The sequence below is a fragment of the Falco punctatus genome (genome assembly GCF_963210335.1).
Source record: "Falco punctatus genome assembly, chromosome: 10".
In the NCBI taxonomy this organism is placed as follows: Eukaryota; Metazoa; Chordata; class Aves; order Falconiformes; family Falconidae; genus Falco; species Falco punctatus.
Genome location: NC_137590.1, coordinates 38,611,946 through 38,635,109, shown reverse-complemented (window position 1 = coordinate 38,635,109; position 23,164 = coordinate 38,611,946). Strand labels below are relative to the sequence as shown.

Genomic DNA, 23,164 nt, shown 5'->3' with positions numbered 1-23,164 from the left:
TTTGTATGTGAGTGTTGTCTATGTGGAAGCTTTGTCTGAAGATTGAACGTTTGGTTGTTTTGACTCCCTCTTGCATTTTATGGTTGCTGTTAATATTTAATGAAAACTGCGTTTTCTTTTGCTCATTCAGTAATGAGGACAGTAGTTTTTGAGAGCAAATAGGAATAAAAATAATTACAGTGTCTGTGTCAAATGATCTACTTCATAACATATTTTTGGTGTTTCAGAACCCCACTTATGACTGCAGCATCTAGTGGACAGCTTAATTTAATAAAAGTTCTTCTTCGATATGGTGCTGATCTTTTCCATAAAGACACTAATGGATGGACAGCTGAGGATTATGCTGTTATTCATGGATATTCTAGGTAAATTTTTGACTTTATTGTTAGAATAGGTTGTCAGTTGTCAGTGTGGCTTTTGAATGTTTTCGGTAATAGCAGCACGGTTTAATGGTGTGTTGAAAGCTGTCCTGAAGCTGTGCTCAGTGGCGTCTTCTGATACATATCGTTCCCTGTGTCTAGTATTAATCTGGATGTTGAAGAAAATTTCCGCCCTGAATTGTCTGTAGATTTTAAGTTTTGACGCTAAGCTTGCACCTGCCCAATACAAACTCTAAAACATGTCTGTATCCTACAGTTACCCAGAGGTAGAACGTGGCAAACTGAAATGCATGTCAGTCCTCTCCTCAGACCAGCACCATTGTCCTTACTGACTTCCACTACAATGAGCAGGAACTACCAGCCTTTTGTTTCAGAGATCTAACATATCCCTTTTGTTAAAGTCTTAAGCAGTTTCACCCCTCTTATGGATAGCTTTGTACCTGTGCGTATCCCTTCTCTAAGGTGGTTATGTGTGCTTAACAGCTAAGCTGAAAATACTGTGCTGAGCGGGAGCTAATAGCTTCGTAGGTGTGGATATGCACCTCTAGAGTGAACATGACTGTAGTGAATATTGAAGTATGTAGTAGTCGTGCAGTAAGTTCTGTGTGTATTACTCTCAGTGAATGCATACAAGTATATGAATTCATACGGCTATGAATATGTGTAGGGTGGATAAGTGGCTGTTAACTGTTCTATTAAACTGTATAAGCAAGTATGTGGTTGTTTTTACCAAATATGTTTCTTCTCTTTCCCTATATAGTCTTTGTAAACAACTGGTGGAATACGCATTCTGGGGAGACAGAGACGAAGGTGGTGCACAAGGCGACACAGTACCTGGCATTCCTCACCGGGCCAGAGCTGCTGGCTTGACGTTGGGTGCACCTGCTGTGGACAGAGGAGGTAGGATCTTTAATCACGCAGGAGCTCACGAGGAAAATCACTGTGGCCTTTCCTTTAGGGGGTTTGTGTTGTCAGCGCTCACTGTGTTTGCGGTTGACTTTAGTGGAGGCATCAGGTGGGGTAGCGCAAGAAGCTTTGTGAATATGCTGACTTGTTGCTGGTTGGAGGTGCTTCTTGTCAGGGGTGAAGGCAGCTGCGGTTTGTGTGCTACGGGCCCACTTACCGGGTTGTTGCGTTCTGCCTGCCAGATTGCCCATCTGTATAGGTTTTCATACAGAGAGAGAAGGGGGACAGGGAAGGAACTAGGTGAGAGTGGGTTTGGTTTTGGGGTGTGTACTTGTACCTGTAGATGGCCATTCAGATTGTGAAAATGAATTGCAAAAGCAGTAGGTTCGTCCTGAGTAGTTGTTCATCTTCCTGTAGCTGGGAAGCAACAGATGAGTTAGCAGGGCCGTACATGTCTTGTTGATTTCCACTGAGTTTGTGCGGTGGTGTTTTAATATTAATAGTTTCACCTGCACTAAGCTGCCTTTAGTGAGTTGTCTTATTTCTCAGCATCAGTTACGATTGTTGCTGTGTAGGTGCTGTAGAGACATACTTAGGAAAAATCGTCTTGGAAAAGTCACTTTGTTAGAAACAATAATGCAACTTCTGTGTGTACTGTATCTTCATGGACATAGTTTGATTCCAGTAAAAATAAAAACCACTTCTACTTCCAGTAATTTTATGAAATAAACATTAAAAAGTCCATATTAACTTGTGATCCAGAAAAACAATTGAATTGCCTTGTTATCAAAAAATTAGCTCCTTCAGTGAGTTCATTTTAAATTAAAAAAACCAACTCCTTAATTTTTAAGATCCAGTCTATGCTTACGAGCTCATATAGCCCTAGAGGAATCTTAGAAAACTAATCTTTTAATATAGTACAAGACAGTTTGATCTTTACCTCTCAGGCCCTACAGTGGGAAGTTCTATCCTTTCTGGTTTTTTTAAGGGTGTTACATCAGTACTTTGTGGCAAATGGGCAGCAGACAGTGTTCAAACACAGTTTATTACTCCTTTTTTAAATATGTCATGAAATATGAGCAAAACATGGGATATTTTTTCCGAATTCACTTTTCCCAGATAGGGGAGTTTAATTTAGAGCCAATCTTTGTTCCTTTGACTTGGAATAGTTGCTTTGATCTAGTCAGAGATTTGTAAAGTTTCTTGATAGACTGAAGGAAGATGTAGAGGTTTTTATTTTTTTTTTTATTTTGTTTTTGGAAAGCGCATGGTACAGGTAGTTTAATCAAGAAAATGTTGCTTTTACCCAAACAGCACTCTGTGGCTGCCTCCTGTGCACATAGATAATTGCTGTGGTACCACATTGTGATGACTGACAGGCCTGGGTTATGTTAAAGTATGTGGCTTGAAGAATAATACTGTTGTATATTCATTTTGGAATCACACCCTCAGGGAAATATGGCTTCTTGAACCAAGTAATTTGCTCGGTTCCTTGAAAACAGTAATACTACTAGCATAAGTCAACAATGTTACGGGAAATCCTCACTTGAAGAGGCCTAGTAAGTGTGAAGAGCATATTTATGTGGGTTAAGGACTTGGGAGGAGAAAGAGTGCGCTGTGGTCTCAGACTGTTTATAGTAGGGCTTGTTTTTCTTGAGTAGTACGAATCTTTTTCTCCTTGTGCTCAGTCTCCTAGAAAATGACCCCGGCCTGTTGAGTGAGAGGGATTAGTAGCATGCAGGGAACACTTGGTGGCATTGATTCTGCAGTCTCTTGCTTGCACACACAAAGCACAGGTCCTGCATCCTGAGTCCCTTTGATAGGCTGCAGTAAAAGCTTTGAAGCCCCTGTTAGAGGAGAAGCTAGACTGATCTTGAGACAACGCAGGAATACCCACTTTGAATTCTTTGTTTTAATCTTGCTCTTCATTCCTGTTTTTCTGGGATCTTCAATGTAGTCCTTATTCCTTTTGCACTTGTTGAACATTCTTCAAAATACTCGCTTCTAGTGAGCAAGTCGGTATATTTAAGAGGTTGGCTCATGCTTATTTGAGTGTTTACTTTTTGTCAGAACATGAACCTTTTCGTTGATTACAGACAGACTTGCAAAAACCTCCAAATGAATGGCTTCCACCTCTAGCATATCGAATGACAGACTTTTCAGATTTGAAGCTGGAATTTCTTTGGCAAAAAGTAATTATGCATTTTTTCTAAAAGCGAAGGTTCAGATTTCTAGTATGTCTTCAGTGGCAGCTTTTTTTAGCTGCCACACTGCATATTGGTGTATTGTTCCTTCAGCGTTTCCCTGAGTCCCTACAGAAACCATTGGTTTTTCATCATAGAGCTCTTGGAAAAGAAACAAGTGCTTCAGTGTGTTTCACATTGCTTCTTCATTTCTCGATTTTTGTAAAAAGTGATACAGGAGATATAAATCAATCTTGAGGTCCTTTTTTTAACTCTTACATGTGTATTTTCGATAGGAGTCCTCTTGCCACATCCATTCCATGTATTTGTGGTAACATCAATATAAGCAGGACTCCCTGTTGCTCTGAGGCAAATGTTATGGCCTTGTCACAAAGACATTTGGGTTGGGTAGCTGCAATAACAGAACCACACCATTCATTGACATAAAAAATAAAATTTTACTAAGTAGGATGGGTAGAGCAGGTGCATGGTGATTTATATTCTAAAGCTTCTGTTCCACAACATAGACACGCGTACACACACAAGCACACATGCATGACACTCACACCAGTCAGTGCACCCGTTCTGGCCCAGTTGTGGCCTGCCCTATAGCCCTGGGGGAACAGGATATTCACTCTGACTGCTTGTCATGCCTGCGTTCTGGCTGGTGGCATAGCTTCTCTATGTGAACAGTTCAGCATGGTCAAATCAATATATGCAGGGCTTTTACCTTCAGACTGAGGTAGGAGGGGGCTGTGTTTGCTTCAGGCACCATCTGACACAACTGGCTAGCATATCTCCAAAGTTTGTTGGCACCTACAGATTTTTGGGATGCTTAGAGGGATTTTAAGTGTGCCGTATGTATAAAACACTCTACAAATACGAAGGAATTGCATTGGCAGTCAGTGCTGGGCAAGGACCAGTCAAGCTGAGAGAAATTCAAAGTTGGCAGTACAGTAAACTGCCAAGAATCTGTTTCAGTGTTTCAAAATATTGGAATATAGGTATTCTACAATGGAGCAAGTAAATTAAGTTACACTGTTTGACACTGTCCCTTAAGAGTAGAGTTCTGTAGGTTGTGATAGGTTTGGCTTCTACTTCTTGTAACTGTAGAGTAGGCTGATGGTCACAGTACATTCTCCCATTGCTACAGCTTTGTTAGTGTACTGGTTAGGTTTTCCAAATTTCTGGGAATTCACATTTATTCTGGTGTCCTTGTTTGGTCTGTCCTTGACACGCCTTTCCCTAAACGGATATAGGAATGCCACAATCTCCTAGCCAGACATCAAGAACAGGAAAACCAAAGAAAGGTATTCTATACAGTAGCATTTCAACTGTGAAACATGTTATGTGATGTACAAATACTAACACACCTGTGATGTTTATTATCTTGGAGGTCTCTATTCTGATGGTTTTGGTTTTATAAATCAGGTTTGAGAGCAGGGTTTGGGCGCTTTTTGTTTGCGTGTTTTGCACGGGTCCTTTACTACTGAATTGAGTGATTGCTTTGTGTCATTAGTGATAGTAAATAATATTATTTAAAAAAAAAAAGCTCTTCTGTTACTCCAAAATTAAAATGGACTTCAATTAAAGTAGAAACAAGTGATCCCCAGATACTGCTTTTCTAGATACCATTTCTACTGTAGGGCATCAAGATCTGTCTGAAAACTATCTCATAGACTTTCTCTCTTGCTTTCCAAAGAACAATGGGAACTGTTTTTGGTCATTGCTTAAAGTTACTATACATGGAAAGCAAAAGTTCAGGTAACTTACTCAACATGATATGCCCTTTGTTTTCTTTTCCTTTTAATGATTTTGTCCAAGACCTCGGTTTGGCTGTCATCATACAAATTTATGGAAGGCCACCAATCTCCTATTTATAAGCAAGTTCGTTTTGTGATGATAGTTAACGAGAACTAATTATCGAGGAATTGAGGAATGCTGAAATGGATACGATGTGGAGGTTCTATTTGTTGTTTTTTTTCCTTTCTGTCCTGGGAATTGAAGAGGCCTTTTATTTCATCTTAGTTGTTGGTAATTGAGAGGTTTTCGCACTCTTCAGGCTGGATTCCTAGAGTTCAGGTTTCTTTAGTACATCAGTGGTGTGCTAGAGTGCGCTGTCGTTGAGTTTGCAACATGTGCATCTGGGCCACGCTGCCATTCAGAGGGATCTTGACAAGCTGGGTAAATGGACTGTCAGGCCTGTCTTAACAGAATTCAACAAGGGCAGATGCGAAGTCCTGCACATGGAAAGGAACAACCGTTTGCTACAGCACGTGCTGGAGCTGCCTGGCTGGAGAGCTGCTTTGCTGGGAATAGCCAGAGGGTCTTGGCAGAAAGTGAGCTGAGAATGAGCCAGCAGGGTGCCCTGCCGGCTGAGAAGGTTAACGGTGTCCTGGGCTGTATGAAGAGCAGCATAGCCAGGGGACTGAGGAAGGGGATTGTACGCTGCTACCTGGCAGTCCCTGGGTTGTGTCCAGCTCCCTGGGTATAATTTTGAGGCCCCAGTGCAAGAGAGAGTGGTCTTTCATCCGTGAGCGAGTTCAGTGGAGGGCCATCAAACTTTGCCAGGAGCAGGACTACTTGCCTTTTGGGGAGAGACTGGGGGAACTGGGCTTGTTCAGTGTAGAGAGGAGATGACTTTGAAGGGGACCCAGTGGCAGCTTCTAGCACGTATAAGGAGAAGACAGAGACAGGTGCCTCCCAGTGGTGGGTGACAGGAAGCAAAGGTACAAGAGGCATAAATGGAAACAAGAGGATTTCTAATGGAATGTGGGCAGCTTCACCATGGTGAGAACAGTAAAACAGAGGTTGTGCAGTCTCCCTCCTTGAATGGTTCAAGATCAGAGTGGAAAAAGCCCTGTGCAGCCTCATCTGACCTCAGAGCTGAGTCCGCTTTGAGGAGGCGGTTGGCTGAGAGACTTGCCGAGGTCCCTTGTGACCTGATTTATCCTGTGATCCTGTGTGCAAGTTGCTTTCTTAATTGATGAAAGCTTGGAGCGTAGTATAGATTGTCCTGGTTACGCCTGTCTTGCCTGTTGAATACCCTTTTTGGTGCAGCATAGAGAACTGCTGGGGATTTTTCTGCCTGAGGATAGGCATTAGATCTTGGTTATGCTTTTTGATGTTTTTTACCTTTTCAGGATAACCTGTAAGTGGGTAGAGCACCAGCTAGTATAGTATATAAACCAGTAAAATCTCTGTCAACAGTGTGTGCTTGTGTGTGCAGTATGAGTACTTCAGCAGTTCATTTATTTACTGTCTTGCTAAAGCACCAGTATTTTGTTAACTGTTTATTAACGTAGCATATTCATGCTATGCTGGGCTTTTTTTAGTTTAGAGATAGTTCTTAAACTTTTAGGTATAAAAGTTCAAAGGAGATATAACTCTAGTCTTTTTTGTTTTGTCAATTCAGTGTGACTTGAAAAAGCAGTTGTTTGGAAATGCATGCATTCATTCATGCTGTCTTACATAAAGTTGACTCCCCAAAGTTTCATTCTGCTATGACATGTAGAGTTGTCCAGGTTAAATGTTTGTATGTGCTGGTTGATTTTTGGCATGCCAAATCTAATTTCAACATGTCAATTAATGTTTGAACAGCAATAGACGACTTGTCGCAAGGAGACTCAATCAGGTAAGACTTTAAACATACCCAGCACATACCTGAGGAATGATTGGAGAGACACAGTACTCATTTTGCTTTACTTTTTAAGAAGCTTGGAGAAGGAGGGGAGCGATGTCAGTTGGCATGCTTCTGAGGAAGAACTCGATTTTTCTCCCAAGGTATGGTGTACTTACAGTAAATGTCCTGTAAAAATAAGTGATCTGAAGGCAAGTTTTCTGGGGGGTTGAAAGAAACTACAGTTCTAGCCAATATTGTTTTCTCCTTAGAAGCAGTCTCTGACCTGCCAGCCTTTTTTTGTGCTGTGAGTTTTTCCTAAAAGACCTGTAGCTGTGGCAGATCATGCAGTAGATTTGTGGTTTGAGGCAAAAGAGCCATAGGCAACGAGATAAACCACCACAGTTTTGTTTGTTCTTGGTCATTTGAGTCAGATTTTCAGTTTATAAGTTACTGATATAACCTGTTCTGTTCTTCCCCAAACACTGTTAATGTTTCCTGTAGATTTCGTGATAGAATCCTAACTGATAACGGGCACTTTTTAATGAAGATGTACTGAAAGCCTTCATCACCTCATTCTCCTTTCCTCCTCATCAGGTTACTCAAGAGTGCTCAGCGGATGAGTTACTCAAATGGGTCATCTTTTTTTCTTCTATTGAGATGGCATTCTGTGCTTGCACGTAATCTCACACTGCATGTTTTCCCTCTTTTTTTTTTTTTCTTTTTTTTTTTAATGCTTAGGCAGTATTCTTTTTGTCAGCTACAAGCTCTCAGGCCTGCTTTTTTTGCTAGTGTTCTGAAGAACTATTAACTTCTGCAGTGATGTCTGGAGCATCTGTTCTGTTGCTCTGGGATTCTGCAGCGATGAGGAACCGGTGTTCTAGTTCAACCTACTCTGCAATACTGGAGATGCAAGCATGTTTAGTTTTAACATGATTTCATTTTCTTGCACTGATTTAAATTATGCATTTTTTGGCATGTTTTTGAAATGTAAGGATATTCTGGTAAGTGTACTTGCAGGGACTAATTAATGCATTAAGTCTAGGGTTCTTAACAGTTACTTCCCTTGTGCACACTTGCAAGTAAGCATCCAGAAGCTGCGATCTTAAATATAACTGAATTTTACTGAAGTACTGCAAATACTAAACCCAGATTTTTAAAACTGCTATGCATGTAACCATAGTTTTGGAAACAATTTTCAGAAGGGTGCCTGCACAGTATTTTGGGGGTGAAATACTCACTGAATTGCATACGTGAGGAGTGTTTTTGTACTTAGAAGTACGGGATGGAGCCAGCACCTGACCATTATCAAAAGGACAGCCTGATTACATTTAGCGTTCAAGATTTGATGTGAACAAAAGATTTGTTGTTGTCGTTAGTGTTTTTTTTAAAAAAAGTAATCGTTTTTGGCTTCTTTATTTACAGAAGCTGCAGAAGCCAAACTTGACATTCTTAATGAATGTTTCCCAGCAGTTCAGGAAAAACAGTAAGCTATTTGGAAAAGATTGCATAGTATACTAATATATAAATAAGATGATTTGCTAAGTAGTTTTTTTAACATTTCTTTTCCTATAGTAAATGAGAAAAGTAGCATTTTGAAAACACAGCACTTGGTCACTTCAGAAAACATAAGTCATGTTGTTAAAATGAAGCTATTAATCCCCTCCTAAGCCTTTGTCCCTGGCCAAGTCCTTCCTCCATCCTGCCCATCCTTGACTTGGTTCCTTTTCCAGACGTTCCCAGATTACTCCATTCATCTGGTAACATGCCTGTTGCCATTTACATAACTCCTTTTGTTGTTTTGACATAACTGCCATGTCTCCAAAGACGGTGAATAATGAAGTATCTTGCAAGTCGGTACCAAAGCAAACTGTCTTTCAAAATCTAAATAATTTGCAAGATAAACAAGAAAGTTGGAACAAGAAAAGCATGATTGGGGTGAAGTTTCACAGAAATGATGACTCCCTTTTTGCAGAATCTAAGATGACAAACTGGAAAAAAGAGACACCTCAGCTTCTCTCAGATAGTTGTGGTCTTAAGGAGAAAAAGTCAAGCTTCAGTAATGGCTTTGAAAGTGATAATAGTTCTTTGTCAGCAGGAAAAAACCCAAGGCTTGAAAGTCAAAGACCAAACTTTGACTTTCTTGAACATGTGGATGATGAAGATACAGAAGAAGAGCAATATGAAGTAGATAATAAAGTCTGTGAAGCACTGAAACAAGAAGGTGAAAACTTGTGCTTGAATAGGCATGAAGAAAATGTAAGAGCAGCATTTCACTCAAGCACCAAAGTAAGTTATATAAGGATGATTCAATCACAAAGGTATTTTCTAAGGGTAATAAAGGTAAGAACCAAAAGGTAAACTGGATTTCTGTTAATACTTCACGTGTATCCATCTTTTGATCTTCCTTTTTTTATATTAGAAAATGCCTTTACTCCTAGCCAAAGCAGTTTCTTAGGTATAAGAATAGTGTTGGGCAGTATTTTCAATATTTTTTTTTATTGGTTGCAGTGGTTTTGCAGGAAAACAAATAGGCAGTATAATTTTTCTGAAATAAATTCATTTTTTCTCAGTTGTATGTACAGTTTTTATCTGTCAAGATTTATTGCCATTTAGTAAAATACCTGGTGTGATGGCTGAAAGTGAGGAACCAAAAAGTTTGAGTAAGATTGAGAGCAGGAAGTTAGTGATTTTCCTGGAGCAAAGTAGAGGAAGAAGAGCGTGTTCCGGTACGATGTACTGAAATGAAAGCTAGAGTTAGGCTGACATGAAGAATTGCTTCTCCGGAGCTTTGCAGAACCAGGGGTGAGACTTAGGGCTAATGTCATTGCTGTCTACTCATAGAGTCCCATGGAAAAACTGAAGGCATTGTAAAACAAAGCTCAACAAAGTTTCCCTGTTGTCTTACACAGGAAAAGCATTTTTAAAGTTGTCGATGGATGGCTAAGAAGGTGCTTGTTTCTGCTATTTCCAGCTGTTTGGTCAATATCTTCTAGGAAAAATCACCTGAACGGGAAGAAGAGGAGAAGGAGCAGGAAAAGGAAAACACTGGTGAAGAGCTACGAACTGCAGTTGTTGAGGGTGTGAAAAACTCTATTTGTAATGATAGCCATCAAATCCACAGTGCTTCCAAAGACAACACTGGTGAGAGAAGTGAGTTAGTGAATACTGATCCCAGTTCTTCCTCTATAAATATTAATGCACAGTAAATGAACTGAAACGGTGATTGACTTCTGAAACAGTAAGTTTTTCCCTTGCCTGTGAACCTTAGTGAGCATTGGCAAGGAGGAAAGTAGCTTTTGTTCCTTTTCATTCATTCCTGAAGAACAAATTGTGGCCTTGGATTCCAAACGATGCTACATGGAGCAGGTGTCATTCTTGGTTTTGTTGCTGTGTTCTCCCTGAAGCGATCAGAACAAAACGCACAGTTGAAAAAGAGGAGGATTAGAGAGTCTTGGGTGTGACAGTAGTATTCCCCTTTCTGGCCCGTACTGTCAGACTGAAAAGTTGTGATTGCTCTTGGCTGAAGCCTGGGAAAGATTTGAGTCCATCTGAGAGAAAGCTGTTCTGTTCCAGTGCCTCACCTTGTCCAGTTTTAAAACGTAGAAAGTCTCTCCAGTGCCACGCTTGAGTGTGCTCGAAAGCATTGCCATGTCAGTCAGGGCTGAGCACTCTGGTACTCACCTCAGGTCTTGGAGCAGGAGGAGAAGGCACACTTTCCACTGTGTGTCTCCAGAGAGTAGAGTGGTGTGGTAGATGTTACCAGAGCGTGTGTAGCTGCTGATCAAATGCTACAGAGCGGGCCTGGCAGAACCTGCTGTATTCCAGGTGTTGTGCCTATACATGCTCTTCTGTCTGTGCATTTTGCCATAAGCCTGCATTTGGCACAGTGTGAGTAGTCCTAGCTGAGGCTGGAACCAGCAGTTCCCCTCTGCTAGGACGGGTGCCCTCACTGGTCTCTAGCTCCTTTCCCGGTTTTTGTGTGCATGTCTCCACAAGAGCGAATACTGAATCAGTTTTACCTAACGGACTAGCTTAAAAGAGAGAAATGAAGATAGTTTAATCTGGCCAGGAACCTACTGAGACTGAGCCTTGCGTGTGCCTAGTAGAGAAGAGATTCGGATGTTAGCCCCCTGAGATAGAGACAAGTTGTGTGTTTGGGGTGAGATTTTGGGCGGTGAATCTCTCCTCTTTTTCAATGGCAAAGCTTAGGTGTCTACCTTCTGGGAAGGTGCAGGGTAAAAACTGCTAGTCAAGGAAGATCTTTTCTGGTAGTGCTACAAAAGGAGCATTGTTTCTTGGTGATTTTAGCGTGAAGATGTGTCGGGTGGTGTTTCTATGGTACTTCTTGTACAGTGGATAGTGGTAGTCAGTGGAAAATTCTGGAGCTGTGGATTGGAGAGCAGGTGACCTAGAACACTATGCCACAGGGCTGCAGCATGCTGGAGCCTCTTCCTGAGCGTGACACAAACCCGTGTTCAGTGCTGCTTGTAGCTGTGTCAGCTGTTGTGCATAGCCATCTCCTGCTGGAGAGGAGGCAAGAGAGGTGGCGATCCAAAGGAAGTACCGTGGTCTGTTGTGTGCTGGGTGTGAAGAAACCCTTGAATTCAACACTCACTGCTTAGTTTGTCCTCAGCAACAGAACCGCTGTGCATCTTTTGGGCGCAGGGGTGATGGGGAAAAGCAGAGTGAAATAGAAGGGCTCAGTGTCTCACCTCTTACTGCCTTTGTAGGTGCCCTGACTGCGGTGGGAGCAGAGGAAGAGGAAGGTGCTGAATCTCCCTGGGATTCTGAGGTATTTCCTGTGAAGGACACCGGGGTTCCCAGTGGGGCGGGGGTGGGGAGCGAGATCCAGAAGCACTCGGAGCTTGGGCCCTGCCGCGGCTGAGGCTTATTTCCCCTTCTCCTGGTTCTGCTGTATGTTTGTAACTGGGGGCCCTTGAAATACTTGTGCTGTGTGCTAGCTGTTCAGCGAGGCTTGGGGTGAAGGTAGGTCGAGCTAATGATTTGGGTCTCATGGCAGCTGGCCCTTGGAGTTGGGTTTCTGGTACAGTATTGCGGCAGTGAAGTTTCTTGCTGCTTAAAATAGTCTGAGCTTCTCAGCGGGGCTGGCGGGATTGTTGCTTTTTCACCACACAACTCTATTCCGCTGACGTGTTCAGTGGTTGCCCTTAGGGTCTGCAGCCTAGATGATGAGCTGCTTTGGGAAAGAGCCTTTCTACCATTTTGGCCCTTTTTGAGAGTAGCGTTCAACAGAAATACCACACGTGCTGGCTGTGTTTGCCCTTTTAGTTCTTCCTGTCTGTGGGAATGGGTTAGAAGAAAGCGGGCAGAGTCTGTAGCTTACGCCCTCTGACTTCTCTTGTGAGGAAGAAGGAACTCTTCCCCACCCGCTTCTTAAAAATACAAGGCTAAAACGCTGCTGGGTTGTTTTGGGGTTTTTTTTTTTGTAGCCTTGGTTTCTGTAAGCTTTGTCTTGCTCGTCTTTGTTCAACCCTTGCAACTGGGAGTAGCAATGTGTTCGCTCCCCACTGCAGGACGTGTGCCTGGGGAACGTCAGCACAAATTTGAGTATCGGGTACCAGTTCAGTCCGAAAGTTGGGTCCCCCCCAGACCTGCAGTTACGGGTTGGCAACCCACAGCTCGAGTTACCGTGTTAATTCTCCCTTGCGGCTGTGCAGTTTGCCAGCGTGACAGACTAGTTTAGATGAGTTGTGAGGTTTTTGCCTAAGATCTGAAAACACACAAGTCTGCTGTGATTTTCCAATATACTGTGTCTTGACGTGCCCTTTCCAAGGGGCTGATCAAAGGCTTTTGTGATTCCATGCTGTGCAAGTTGGCTTAGCAGGAACATTTTGCGTAGAAATGAGTTGAGAATTTGTACCGATGCTCACGCCCGTGTTTTATGCTCTACAGACGGATTCTGAAAGTCCGGAAGAAGGATCACCTGGTGTGTTGCTTCCAGCTGCAGACAGACACGGAGCGCGCTCACGGATTGTTTCAGGGGAGCGCCACACCGGTAACTTCCTGGTGGACTAAATGTTTGTCTGTAAACACGTACAGGCTGAAGTGAGCTTTTATCGATGTCTGCCTTAGGAATGCACTTACGGTGTGGGTGCGCGCTATAGCAATGAAGTGCTTAGTATTTGTTAATTAACACCAGCTGTCACGGCGCTTGCTGGCAAGTTGTAAAGGAAGTTACCTTGTTTGCGTTACGTGTGCCCTTTGGATGTGTTTGTATCTCTTTGGGTTCGGGTTCTTGTGGCATAGTGCTGAAAGTGTATGTGGTTTAGGGCTGACCTGTCTGAACACCTGGACATTCTTGGATGATAACGTAGCAGAAGAAAGCTATGATCTGGCCAAGCACTTTTCCCCCCGTCTTAATTTTTGATACCTTACTGTTACGCTTTGCCTAGGAGCTAAAACGTGACTGAAAGTTCAGGGTTTGTTGTGAAGGGCTTCTGCCTGTAGTTTGCGACGCTGTCTCTTGAGCATCTGGAGTGTAGAATGGCAGGGAAGTTTTGCTGTTGGCGTAGAACTCTCATCTGAAGGATTTCTCCTTTACTAAACGGTCAGTCCTGCACGTAGTATTTTTTTTTATTTTGTGTTAAGTTTTTTGTCACAAGTAGGATGATTCAGGATGCACTCTAGGTGTAAATAAGTAATATGAAGTCTTGATGGTTATAAAAATGTGTGGTTTTTCACTGCAGGTGAGAACTCGGGATCTACCTTTCATATGTCATCATCAGCTGAAAAAGAAGACATGAAAGATGGCATTGAATATTATGGTGTGCGGGTATGTAAACCCAAATATTTTGGATTGCAGTCTGATTCAGTAGGCTGTATTATACACTAAGGTAAAGAAAACTTACCAGTCAATGAATAATGCAGAAGGGACGTCCTGTAGGTGAAGGCTGTGTTTACCGTCTGAAATAAAGTTGGATACAGTCTTCTTATGGTGGGGTTAAATCCTTGTCACTATGTCGGATGCTTGTTGTTTTCAGTTGGTTTGCTTAAATTTTGAGCGGTGTTTCTCCTCTTGTGCACTGCTGAGAAACAGTGCCACCAAATGTGGGTTTTATTGCCTGTGCAAAATGCACGTTCAAGTGAAGAGGGAGATTTGTCTATAATATGCTGATCTGTTTGATGAAACATGCCGGTCTGTAAGACAAAGATCAAAGAGAACACCTTGAAATATCGCGACCTTTCTGATGCTTCCCCAGCCTCTGCAAAATGTGCTCTTGTTTGGCCACGTGAAGTGTTTGAAAAGGGTTTTCTCGGAGGGTATCCTAGAGGGGAATAAGGCAGGCGTCCTGCTTGTGTTGGGCATGCGGGGCAGGGCTGCACAGCGGGGTCTGGCGTCCTCTGGAACACCCGAAGGGACAGCGTAGCAAATGATTTCCACCCCACAGCCGGGCGTCACGAGAGAGGGACGTGCCTAATTCCAACAGGCAAAGCGCAGGACTTAAGCCTGTTGCAAGGTGGTAGTAGTTGGCCAGTGAGCTTGGGAAGGGGGAGGGTGAGACAGGTGGTGTCTGGCTGAGGTGCTCCTTCCCTCTTGTGAGCGGAGGGGTCTTTGCCGCGGGAGAACAGGGCCTGGCTGACGAGAGGAGCGTGAGGAGCATGACGGTCTCAGCCCGCTGGGACACCAAGGCTGCAGGCCCTCTTCAGGAGGCACCACGAGGGAAAGGGGCGTGTGGGCAGGACTGTGACACGGGGCAGAAGCCGTCGGTGCTGTTGAGAAACAGAGCGTGGGGACAGGGACTTGAGGGGGCTGGGTAGGATTAAGGCGTGGTGCGGTTTTCCTGCGAGCTTGGGTTCCTGATTTCTGGGATGAGGGCAGGAGCAGGCAGGTTCCCCTAATAAATCCTTTCCTTTGCACCTTGGAGTGGAATTCATTATTTCTGAAGCTTGGGTGAAGAAATAATCCTCCCTTAGCCAGTTCTCTGTGTGGTGAACGGTAAGAAGCTTGTCATGTTCATTCCCGTTGGGTTAGCTTAGGTGGCCGGGGACTGTACAATGCCAGACGGTAGAGCGCGATGGAGGGAGGAGGGTAGGTGAGGAAAATGTTGGCAGTTTTAATGAAAAATGGTATTAAAGCAATAAACCGTGAAAAATAAACATGCTCTGTGACAAATGCCGGCAGTTACAGCAAGCAAGCAGGCTAAAAGGTAAAAGCAACCCTAATGCCTAGGCAAACCTAACCCAAGAAACCGCTGTCTCTGAGTCCTTCTCTTGTTAAGAAGATGGTGTGCAGTGAACCTTTCATTTAGTGTCCCTTGATTTTTTTAATGAAAATGGCTTTCAAAATGCCTTATTTCTATTATAGGATGAGTTTGCAACAGAAATTGCATAGATTAACTGTAGTAATTTTTCTTGATAATCTTTCTGTCTGTACCTGTTTACTTAAGGATAAATATATTTTAGAAACTACCAACTTGATAGAAAAAAACAGCACATGAAAATCACACTGGTAAGGCAGAAGTTTTACATCAGAAATTTCACAGCAGAAAATGAGGAATTGCACAGTGCTGACAAGCAGTTAAGTCCAAGACCTTGGAAAGAAAGATATGCAAGAATGTGGGTTGAAAATGAGAAAAGGGAATTGAAAACAAATTGTAAAAATGTTACAGCAGAGCTAAAGCAGCTGCTTGGTGAAATTAATGAAACTGGGAGAACTACTTCCCTTGTGGAAGAAATGTCAGAAGATGGCTTCAGTGCTGAATTGAAGAGTTCTCATGTTGTTTCATCTCATGCAACGGAATCAAGTAACAGCTTAGAAAGTAAAGTGAATTTGGAGATATTAAACTTATGCTAGGTGGAAAAGTACCCAAAATGGAAACTGTATTCCGAGTCTTGGTGTCCTTTCTGATCAAGATAACTGAAATGCAAACATGGAAGATACCTGGAGTACAGATGAAGAAGATTGCACAAACAATATCGATGATACAAAGATGCCTCTAGCAGAAGGAGGGAGAGAGAAAGAGAGAGAAAAAAATGCCTTCTATGGAAATGGAAGAGAATGAAACTGAAAGTAGTTGAAATGCAGTGGGAAGTCCTGAATACTCCCTGAGATACAGCTTTAAAACAAGTCTTTTGGATGACATTTCTAATATTATTCCTAAAATAAGACCAGTTTCTACATGTGATGAAAATGCACTTTTTGTAACAGAGGAAACTTGGAAAAGACTCTGGATTTAGTGATGATTTTCCCAGGGACTGCTTTATTAACAACAAAATAGGAGAAACAGAAATGGAAAGACTTTTTGCAAATGCTCAGCAATCATACGTCATGCTGAAAAGGAATCTTGATGAAGAACTAAAACAAGATACGGGAAGATTTAAGGGTAGGGTAGGAATGCTGCAAATAGTATTCCTGGCTTTGGAGAAAGAGAAGGTACAGCTGCTAAAAGAGGTGGTTCACCTGCTACTCTTTATTCTTTAATCTCGCTCTGGATCAACGGTCCTGTTCACTTTAGCTATTCATCATTAAAGGAGGATGCTTCCTACAAATTGGGGTTTGTTCTAATTAAATTGGTGACTGGTGAATAAAGAGAGCAGTAGAGAGTTGTCTTTTTTCCCCATTTTTGGAAAACGGAATGCATTATTGTTCCAGTTTAACAATAGGTGGCACTTGGTTCCAGTGCAAGTAGTTATCTCTTCATTGCCATAAAAAGAAATCCAGGTTCTGATTCTGAATCAAAGAATGAAAATAGCTTCTGAACAGGGTCCTGACTAATAATTCATGTGCTGTGATATCTGCGTGGTGTGTCTTCATTGCCTTTCACTAAAATTCCTCTTTCCTGTGAAACCAGTTGTGTTTGTGGGTTTGGGATCTTTTTTTCTTTCCTCCCCTTGTTCGCAGTTCCACTTGATTTTTTTTCTGGTGGTGTTACAACGAACATTGTGCAGTCCTCCTAACGCTTTGTCCATCAGTACTGTTTTCACTTTTTTCTTGTTCATGTTTTAAGAGACACTATTGTTTTCTTTCTAAGGGCTGTATTTTTGTTATGTCTTGCATCATGAGTGAATTCAAAGTACTTTCAATGGCATAATACACTTTGTAGTGTAGTTTTGTGAAAATGCTTCTCTATGAATTAAAAAAAGATCATTTTATATTATTTCAGGGGTAAACCCTGAATTAATCAATCTTGGATGTGGTGTTTCTGTCTTCTAGAAATACGTGAAGCTTAACTTTGTTTTTATAGGTTAAGAAGGAAAAAGACAAACAAAGATGTTCAAAAGTGCAGGCCGTGGCAAAACAGGAATGTGTGGATAAATTAAATAACATCACTAATCGGCAAATGAAACAAAAGATTACTGTAAGGAAGAATGACTGTTTGAAAATGGAGAATGAAAACACGATAGAAGAAAAAGACAAAAAGAGTTTTTCATCTGGGGAGAGCTCAAAATTGATTAAAATGCCAATGAAAGGGTAAGCTAAGGAAATAATCTCTAGCTCTTATTTGTAGTACTATGTAAGTGTCTTAGGTTTTCTGATACTGTGGTAGTTGAAGTAGTTTCCTTAGTGGTGAAAGCCATAGTGAGTAGTCCACTGCTTCTCAAAAAATGAAGAAAAATTCTTTTTAGACAAAATGAAGCGCACGATGGAGGTTCAAATTTATTGCCTGCTCTAAAAAAAGAAAAGGGGAAAACAAAAGAAAACGCCCACCTAAATTCCTGTGATTTCCATGTCAACACTGAGGTAAAATGCATCTTCAAAACCAGAACTGAAGACTGGAAAAAGCAGTTATTTTTGTAGGAAATGGCCACCTAGAAAAGAAAAGTAGGAACTTGGGGTTTGCTACTACTCCCTTTTCTAGGTGATTTTAGTGATCTCCGTGCAGTTGGTGTTTTCCTTTTCATTAAGTTAATATGCCCTTTGTCGGGAGAGGGGAAAAGATGATATTACCAAACCAATCTCAAAAGTCTAAAGAAGGCACACGTATTTTTATGCAGACCTAAGCAGGAGCTTTTTCTGTCTGTCCTTCAAAGGAATCTCTGCTCTAGATGCTTTCTGTAACGTGGCTGTTGGATATAGTCCAGCTTAACCTGGATCCAGCTCAGATTCCACGTGTCCCCCTCACTCTAGGGGAAGGGTTTTAAATACTTGGGCATATTCCACGATCTTTACAGTCAAGTCTGTGATTTTATCATAGCTATTTTTTTGTCTCGGTTGTTTCTGGACATCATCTTAAGTATGTCTGTTTCACAGAAATATTTTTTTATAAACCTACTCACTTGGTGTTTTGTTTTTTTTCTTTCTTTCTGTGTAATGCAGTAAAATTGCCCTGAATGCCAAAGGTGCAAAGGAAAGTAAAAGACAGCCTTCAAAGCAGAAGGCTCATCAGCAGATGAGCTCTTCCAGTGGCAATCATGGTCAAGTACCGGATGATAGCACTTCCAGTGAAACATCTGAGGATGAAGGAAGGTATGCATATAAGGAATGTTGAAAATAAAACTCACTTAATGATAAAAATTGGCCTGAGAGCTAGAGGCAAGTTTGGGTTTTTGTTGTGTGTTTAAGGTTTTTTGTAAACCTGATGCATATGAAGATTCTTGTTCTTTCGTGTGACCACCTGATGTTCTTTCTTGTTCTTTCTTGTTCTTTCCTGTGACTACCTGATGCGCTTTGTGTTGACAAACACTTCACTTCTGTTTAGAGTGCTTTTGAACATGCTGGCCAAGTCAACAATAAGGTCACGTGCACGAATTCTGATTAATTACATGAGTGTGTGTGCACAGGCATAGAAGTATTTCATGTGTTTAAAAAGGGTGAGGTATCTCAGTTTTTTCACTGCAGGTATCTCAGGATTTTTTGCCCTGCTCCCTGCTCCACCTTTTCTCTTGCAGCTGTGTACCCTCCTGACTTCTTGCCCACCCTGAACTTACTTGTGTGGGTTGTGGCAAAGTGAGAAAGAGAAGTTGTTGACACTGTTCAGCCCTAGCTAAAAATCTGGTGTGTTATCAACACTGTTTTGGTCAGAAATCTAACACACAGCCCTGTGTGGGCTGCTGTGAAGAAAATAAACTGCGTCCCAGCCAGACCCAGGACACCAGAGAATCCAAAATTACAGTTCTTTGACCTGTAGGAGAAGGATTCTCGGTACTGAAGAGAGCTAAACCCCTGGTATTAAACAGGGAATGCACGTAAGCGTATAGCTACATGTCTGTAGCTGTAAGATTTCTGTCACTTTGCGTGAAGTTTAGGGAACAGTTATTTCAACTATTTGCTTAATATCTTGCGGAAAAATTAGCCTTCCAGTAGACGTTAATAGCACACAATAATTGTTTCAGTCTTGAACTATATCTAGCAAAGTTACTATACCAGATTTTAGTTTAATTCAGTTCTGCAATTAAGTTTTCAAAGCAACTGTAGGTATTATTCATAATGCAAAGTAAGCATTTCAGTACTGAAATATATTTCTTGTTTTCTAGACCTGCAGCAACAACCAGGAGTGAAAGGAACGAGGTACTGTAAAACTAGTTTCTTGATAAACAGTCTCTATCAGCTTTTAATCACTTAGGTGGGAGCAGTGTTTATGTAGTGATCAACCAGATGTACAAATTGCTGCTGGTATGCAGCTTTATTGTATTTGAGACAAATCTGTGGGCTGTGAAGGAGAGAATGAATCATTCCTGCATTTGTAATGGTCTGTAATACTAGACAGTGGAATTACAGAAAGTACTGTATTTTTTGTAGGTCAGCATACCAGTGGAAGTAACTGATGACCCTGGTTTAACTCACTCATCTGACCCACCTTCAGAGGATGTCTGGTTACAAGCTTCAACCTACAAGGAGACTATGCTGCTGTTGGAAGAGCTTAGTGTGGTTCATATGGGTATGTTTTCAAGTCTCTGTCTTCAGCTGTTACAAGTTCCCCTTAAAACATGATTTCTTTGTATGCACTCCAAAGTATGTTAATTTCATATTTTGATATAGTATCTCTTTGTGACTAGAGATCCCCCTCAAAAGCTGTGAAACTGTCACTTAACCTGAGATGTTGCCTGCATTGCCAGCCGACGTGCCTTACGTTATCATTGGTTCTCTGTCTAGTCAGAGCTGGAGAAGCAGTTTCTTGCAAAGTACAGTTCAGCTCCTTCTAATGCGGTCATCAAAAGTCAGCAAGAGCTTTTTCTTCTTTATATCCCCTTGATGTGGTTTAAGCCCAGCCACACCTAAACACCTAAGCACCACACAGCCACTCACTTGTTCCACCCCAGTGGGGTGGGGGAGAGCATCGGAAAGGGAAAAGTGAGAAAACTCATGGGTCGGCATGAAAACAGTTTAATAGCAAAAGCCACGCACGCAAGCAAAGCAAAGCAAGGAATTCATCCAGCACGTCCCATGGGCAGGCGGGTGTTCAGCCATCTCCAGGACAGCAGGGCTCCGTCACGCATAACAAATACTTGGGAAGACAAAGTGCCATCACTCTGGATGTCCCTCCCTTCCTTCGTCCTCCCCCAGCTTTATATGCTGAGCATGATGCCGTGTGGCATGGCACGTCCCTTGGGTCAGCTGGGGTCAGCTGTCCCAGCTGTGTCCCGGCCCGGCTCCTTGCGTACCCCCAGCCTGCTGGCTGGTGGGGTGGGGTGAGGAGCAGAAAAGGCCTTGGCTCTGTGTGAGCGCTGCTGGGCCATAAGGAACACATCCCCGTGCTACCAACCCTGTTTGCGGCACAGCTGTAAAACATGGCCCTGTACCAGCGACTGTGAAGAAAATTAACACTATCCCAGCCACAACCAGCACACCCCTCAACAGCTAATGAGAAAGAGTACAGCAAAATAATGGCTTTGCTTAAAAATAATAAGTACATATATATAACAAATTTCAACTGTCATAAGATGCTTGCATATATGCACAAGGCATTATATAAACATAAGCATCACTTACTAGGGCTCTTAAACTATGCTAAAATTTCATTAGGCAAGTGTTAACCTTGGCTGAAGGCCAAACTCCCCGCCCAGTGCTGCCACTGCCCCTCATTGACGAAACGGGGTGAAAAAGCCTGTGGGTCAGTGTGAAGGCAGGGCTGTCACTTCCCAGTGACTGTCACTGGCAAAACGGACTCCACCGATTAAAATACATTTGGATAGTGAGAAACAAAGACCCAAAACCTGAGAAGGACATGTCGGCACCCCCCCTGCTCAAGCTCTGCTGCGCTCCTTCCCCGCCACCTCCCCAGGCAGCACGGGGAGGCTGCGGTCTGCAGTCGGGACGTAGCAGTTTCTCTCTGCTGCTCCTTCCTCGTCCCTTTTCCCTGCTCCAGTGTGAGTCCTCCCCCAGGCTGCAGTCCTTTGGGGAAAATCTCCTCCAGCCTGGGCCCTCCATGGGTCGCAGGTCCTTCGGGAAGGATCCGCCTGCTCTGGCACGGGGTCCTGCGCAGCACTGCGCTGTGGGTATCTGCTCCAGCATGGTTCTCTCAGGGGCTGCAGGGGAATCTCTGCTCTGGCACCTGGAGCAGCACCTCTCCCTCCTCCTTCGCTGACCTGGGTGTTCGTTTGCGGGGCTGGTTTTCACATGCTTTTCCCCTTCTCTGCCCGTGTGGTGGTTTCACCCTTTCCTACGTTTGTTTTTCCTGAGGAGCTGCCAGCACGGCTGAGAGGCTCAGCTGTGCCCTGCGGTGGGTCCATCGAAACCGTCCATGTCCAGCACGGGACGACCCCTGGCTCCTTCTCACAGGGACCTTCCCGCTACCGAGACCTGCCACCTGCACCTAATGCAGCAAAGCATTGAACAGCTTGTACATTGGGCAGTATTTGTGCAGCTTTGTGTCTTTTCTGTCTCAAAACAGGTTCTGCTACTTTGTTGAAAATGCAAAACATACTTCTTGAATATGAACAGAGAATAGAACGTCAGAAAAATCAGTATAAAGCGCTCTCAAGAGAAGTAAGGAAATTGGAAGATGAAAGGGAGGAGTCACAGTTCAGAGCGGAGAAGACTCAAGATTTGAAATCCGTATTGGCTCACCAAGCAGCAGAATGGAAAAGGGAAATCCAAAGCCTTAAGTATGTAAATTGTGGTCTGATAATGTATTATCTTGTCAGTGGTTTTGTTCCGAAAGACACTGATGGTGCAGGCAACAGGATGAGAAGTTTCCAGTCTTTTGGGTTTGGGTTTTTTGAATCCCGTGGGCCAGTTATGCTATGAAGTAGATAATGGGAGAGGGGAAAAACGTCCGGATACCAGCTCCATGTACAGTCTTCTGGATGTTGTTCTAACTTTGTTTTCTAGCAAGAAAAGAGCAAGAGAGTGTGTATGGGGAAATCAGATTTATAAGAGAGATTTGAGAGATGGTTGGGTGGTGGTTTTTTTTTTTCATTTTGTCCTTGCAGCTTCAGTGGGCCTATAATACTAGGATTTCTGGTAACTCCACCCAGTGCAAGTCAAACCAGAGCTTAGAGCATTTGTTTGCTTACCTGTTTGTTTGTTGGAAAGGTCAAGTTTGGGATTGCCCCTTTCCCCACACTCCTGAGCTAGACCCGGAGGTGTGAGGTTTCTCATCGTTGTTGACATCACGTCAGACAGGCGTGGCCAGCAGGCACCGTAGGCAGTTCAGCAAGGACAACTGCAGAGCCCTGGCCTGGGAGGGGAGATCTCCTTGTGGTGATCCCCGGTGGGACGGCGTGGCTGGGGAGCGGCCCAGGCAGAGAGCGAGCTCAGCAGGAGCCACCGTGAGCTGGCAGCTGGGGCGGCCCGCAGCGGCCTGGGCTGTATGGAGGGCAGCAGTGCCAGGGCCCTGGGGGCAGTGAGTGCCCACCCCTCCGCAGGGCTTGCTGAGCTGTGTCTCGAGCCCGGGGCCCGGTGTTTGGCCGCCCAGCCCAGGAGATCTTGCCCAGTCCGTGTGAGGTCGGCAGGGAGATGCCGGGCTGGCCCGGGGGCAGGAGCACCAGCCCTGTGAGGGGAGGCTGCGGGAGCTGGGCCTGGGGGAGTTGGGCCTCCCAGCGCGGGGGAGGGGGGTACGAGGAAGAGAGGCCGGTCCCAGCTTGGCCTGGGTTTGACTTCAGCAGGTGTTCAAAATCCTCAAACATCTGTCAAGTATAAAGAAGTAGTATTTTCATTCTAAGTGAATTCT

At 43.3% G+C, this 23,164-nt stretch overlaps 3 protein-coding genes and 1 long non-coding RNA gene across 4 annotated transcripts in view; 3 read left to right on the top strand and 1 right to left on the bottom strand.

The window, feature by feature from the left end:
- The window catches only part of LOC308070990, a 172,034-nt gene that overhangs the window by 57,666 nt on the left and 91,204 nt on the right, over window positions 1-23,164 (bottom strand). The window lies entirely within an intron of this gene.
- LOC308070987 (uncharacterized protein) lies at window positions 8,862-9,796 on the top strand (the record flags this gene model as incomplete). The annotated part of the gene is made up of 1 exon (XM_080405829.1): window positions 8,862-9,796. A coding segment is annotated over one exon (588 nt), but the record flags the coding sequence as incomplete, so codon positions are not given.
- LOC308070980 (uncharacterized protein) lies at window positions 12,560-22,604 on the top strand. Its single transcript, XM_080405821.1, has 7 exons — window positions 12,560-13,107; window positions 13,799-13,884; window positions 17,297-17,523; window positions 18,370-18,519; window positions 19,527-19,560; window positions 19,792-19,930; window positions 21,884-22,604. Exons 1-7 carry the CDS (start codon window positions 12,975-12,977, stop codon window positions 22,237-22,239), a joined length of 1,125 nt encoding a protein of 374 aa, XP_080261947.1. The 5' UTR covers window positions 12,560-12,974; the 3' UTR covers window positions 22,240-22,604.
- Window positions 14,886-16,605, top strand: LOC308070979 (uncharacterized protein). The gene is given in 9 exon segments (XM_080405820.1): window positions 14,886-15,535; window positions 15,537-15,587; window positions 15,589-15,874; window positions 15,877-15,927; window positions 15,930-15,970; window positions 15,974-16,059; window positions 16,061-16,127; window positions 16,131-16,255; window positions 16,257-16,605. Coding segments are annotated over 9 exon segments (1,140 nt in total). The 5' UTR covers window positions 14,886-15,379; the 3' UTR covers window positions 16,534-16,605.

Coding starts and splice junctions, on each gene's coding strand:
- LOC308070980 (XM_080405821.1), top strand. CDS start 12,975: ATGCTCACGCCCGTGTTTTATGCTCTACAGACGGATTCTGAAAGTCCG. Junction 13,108..13,798: donor TTCAGGGGAGCGCCACACCG/GTAACTTCCTGG, acceptor TTTTCACTGCAG/GTGAGAACTCGGGATCTACC. Junction 13,885..17,296: donor TTGAATATTATGGTGTGCGG/GTATGTAAACCC, acceptor TTGTTTTTATAG/GTTAAGAAGGAAAAAGACAA.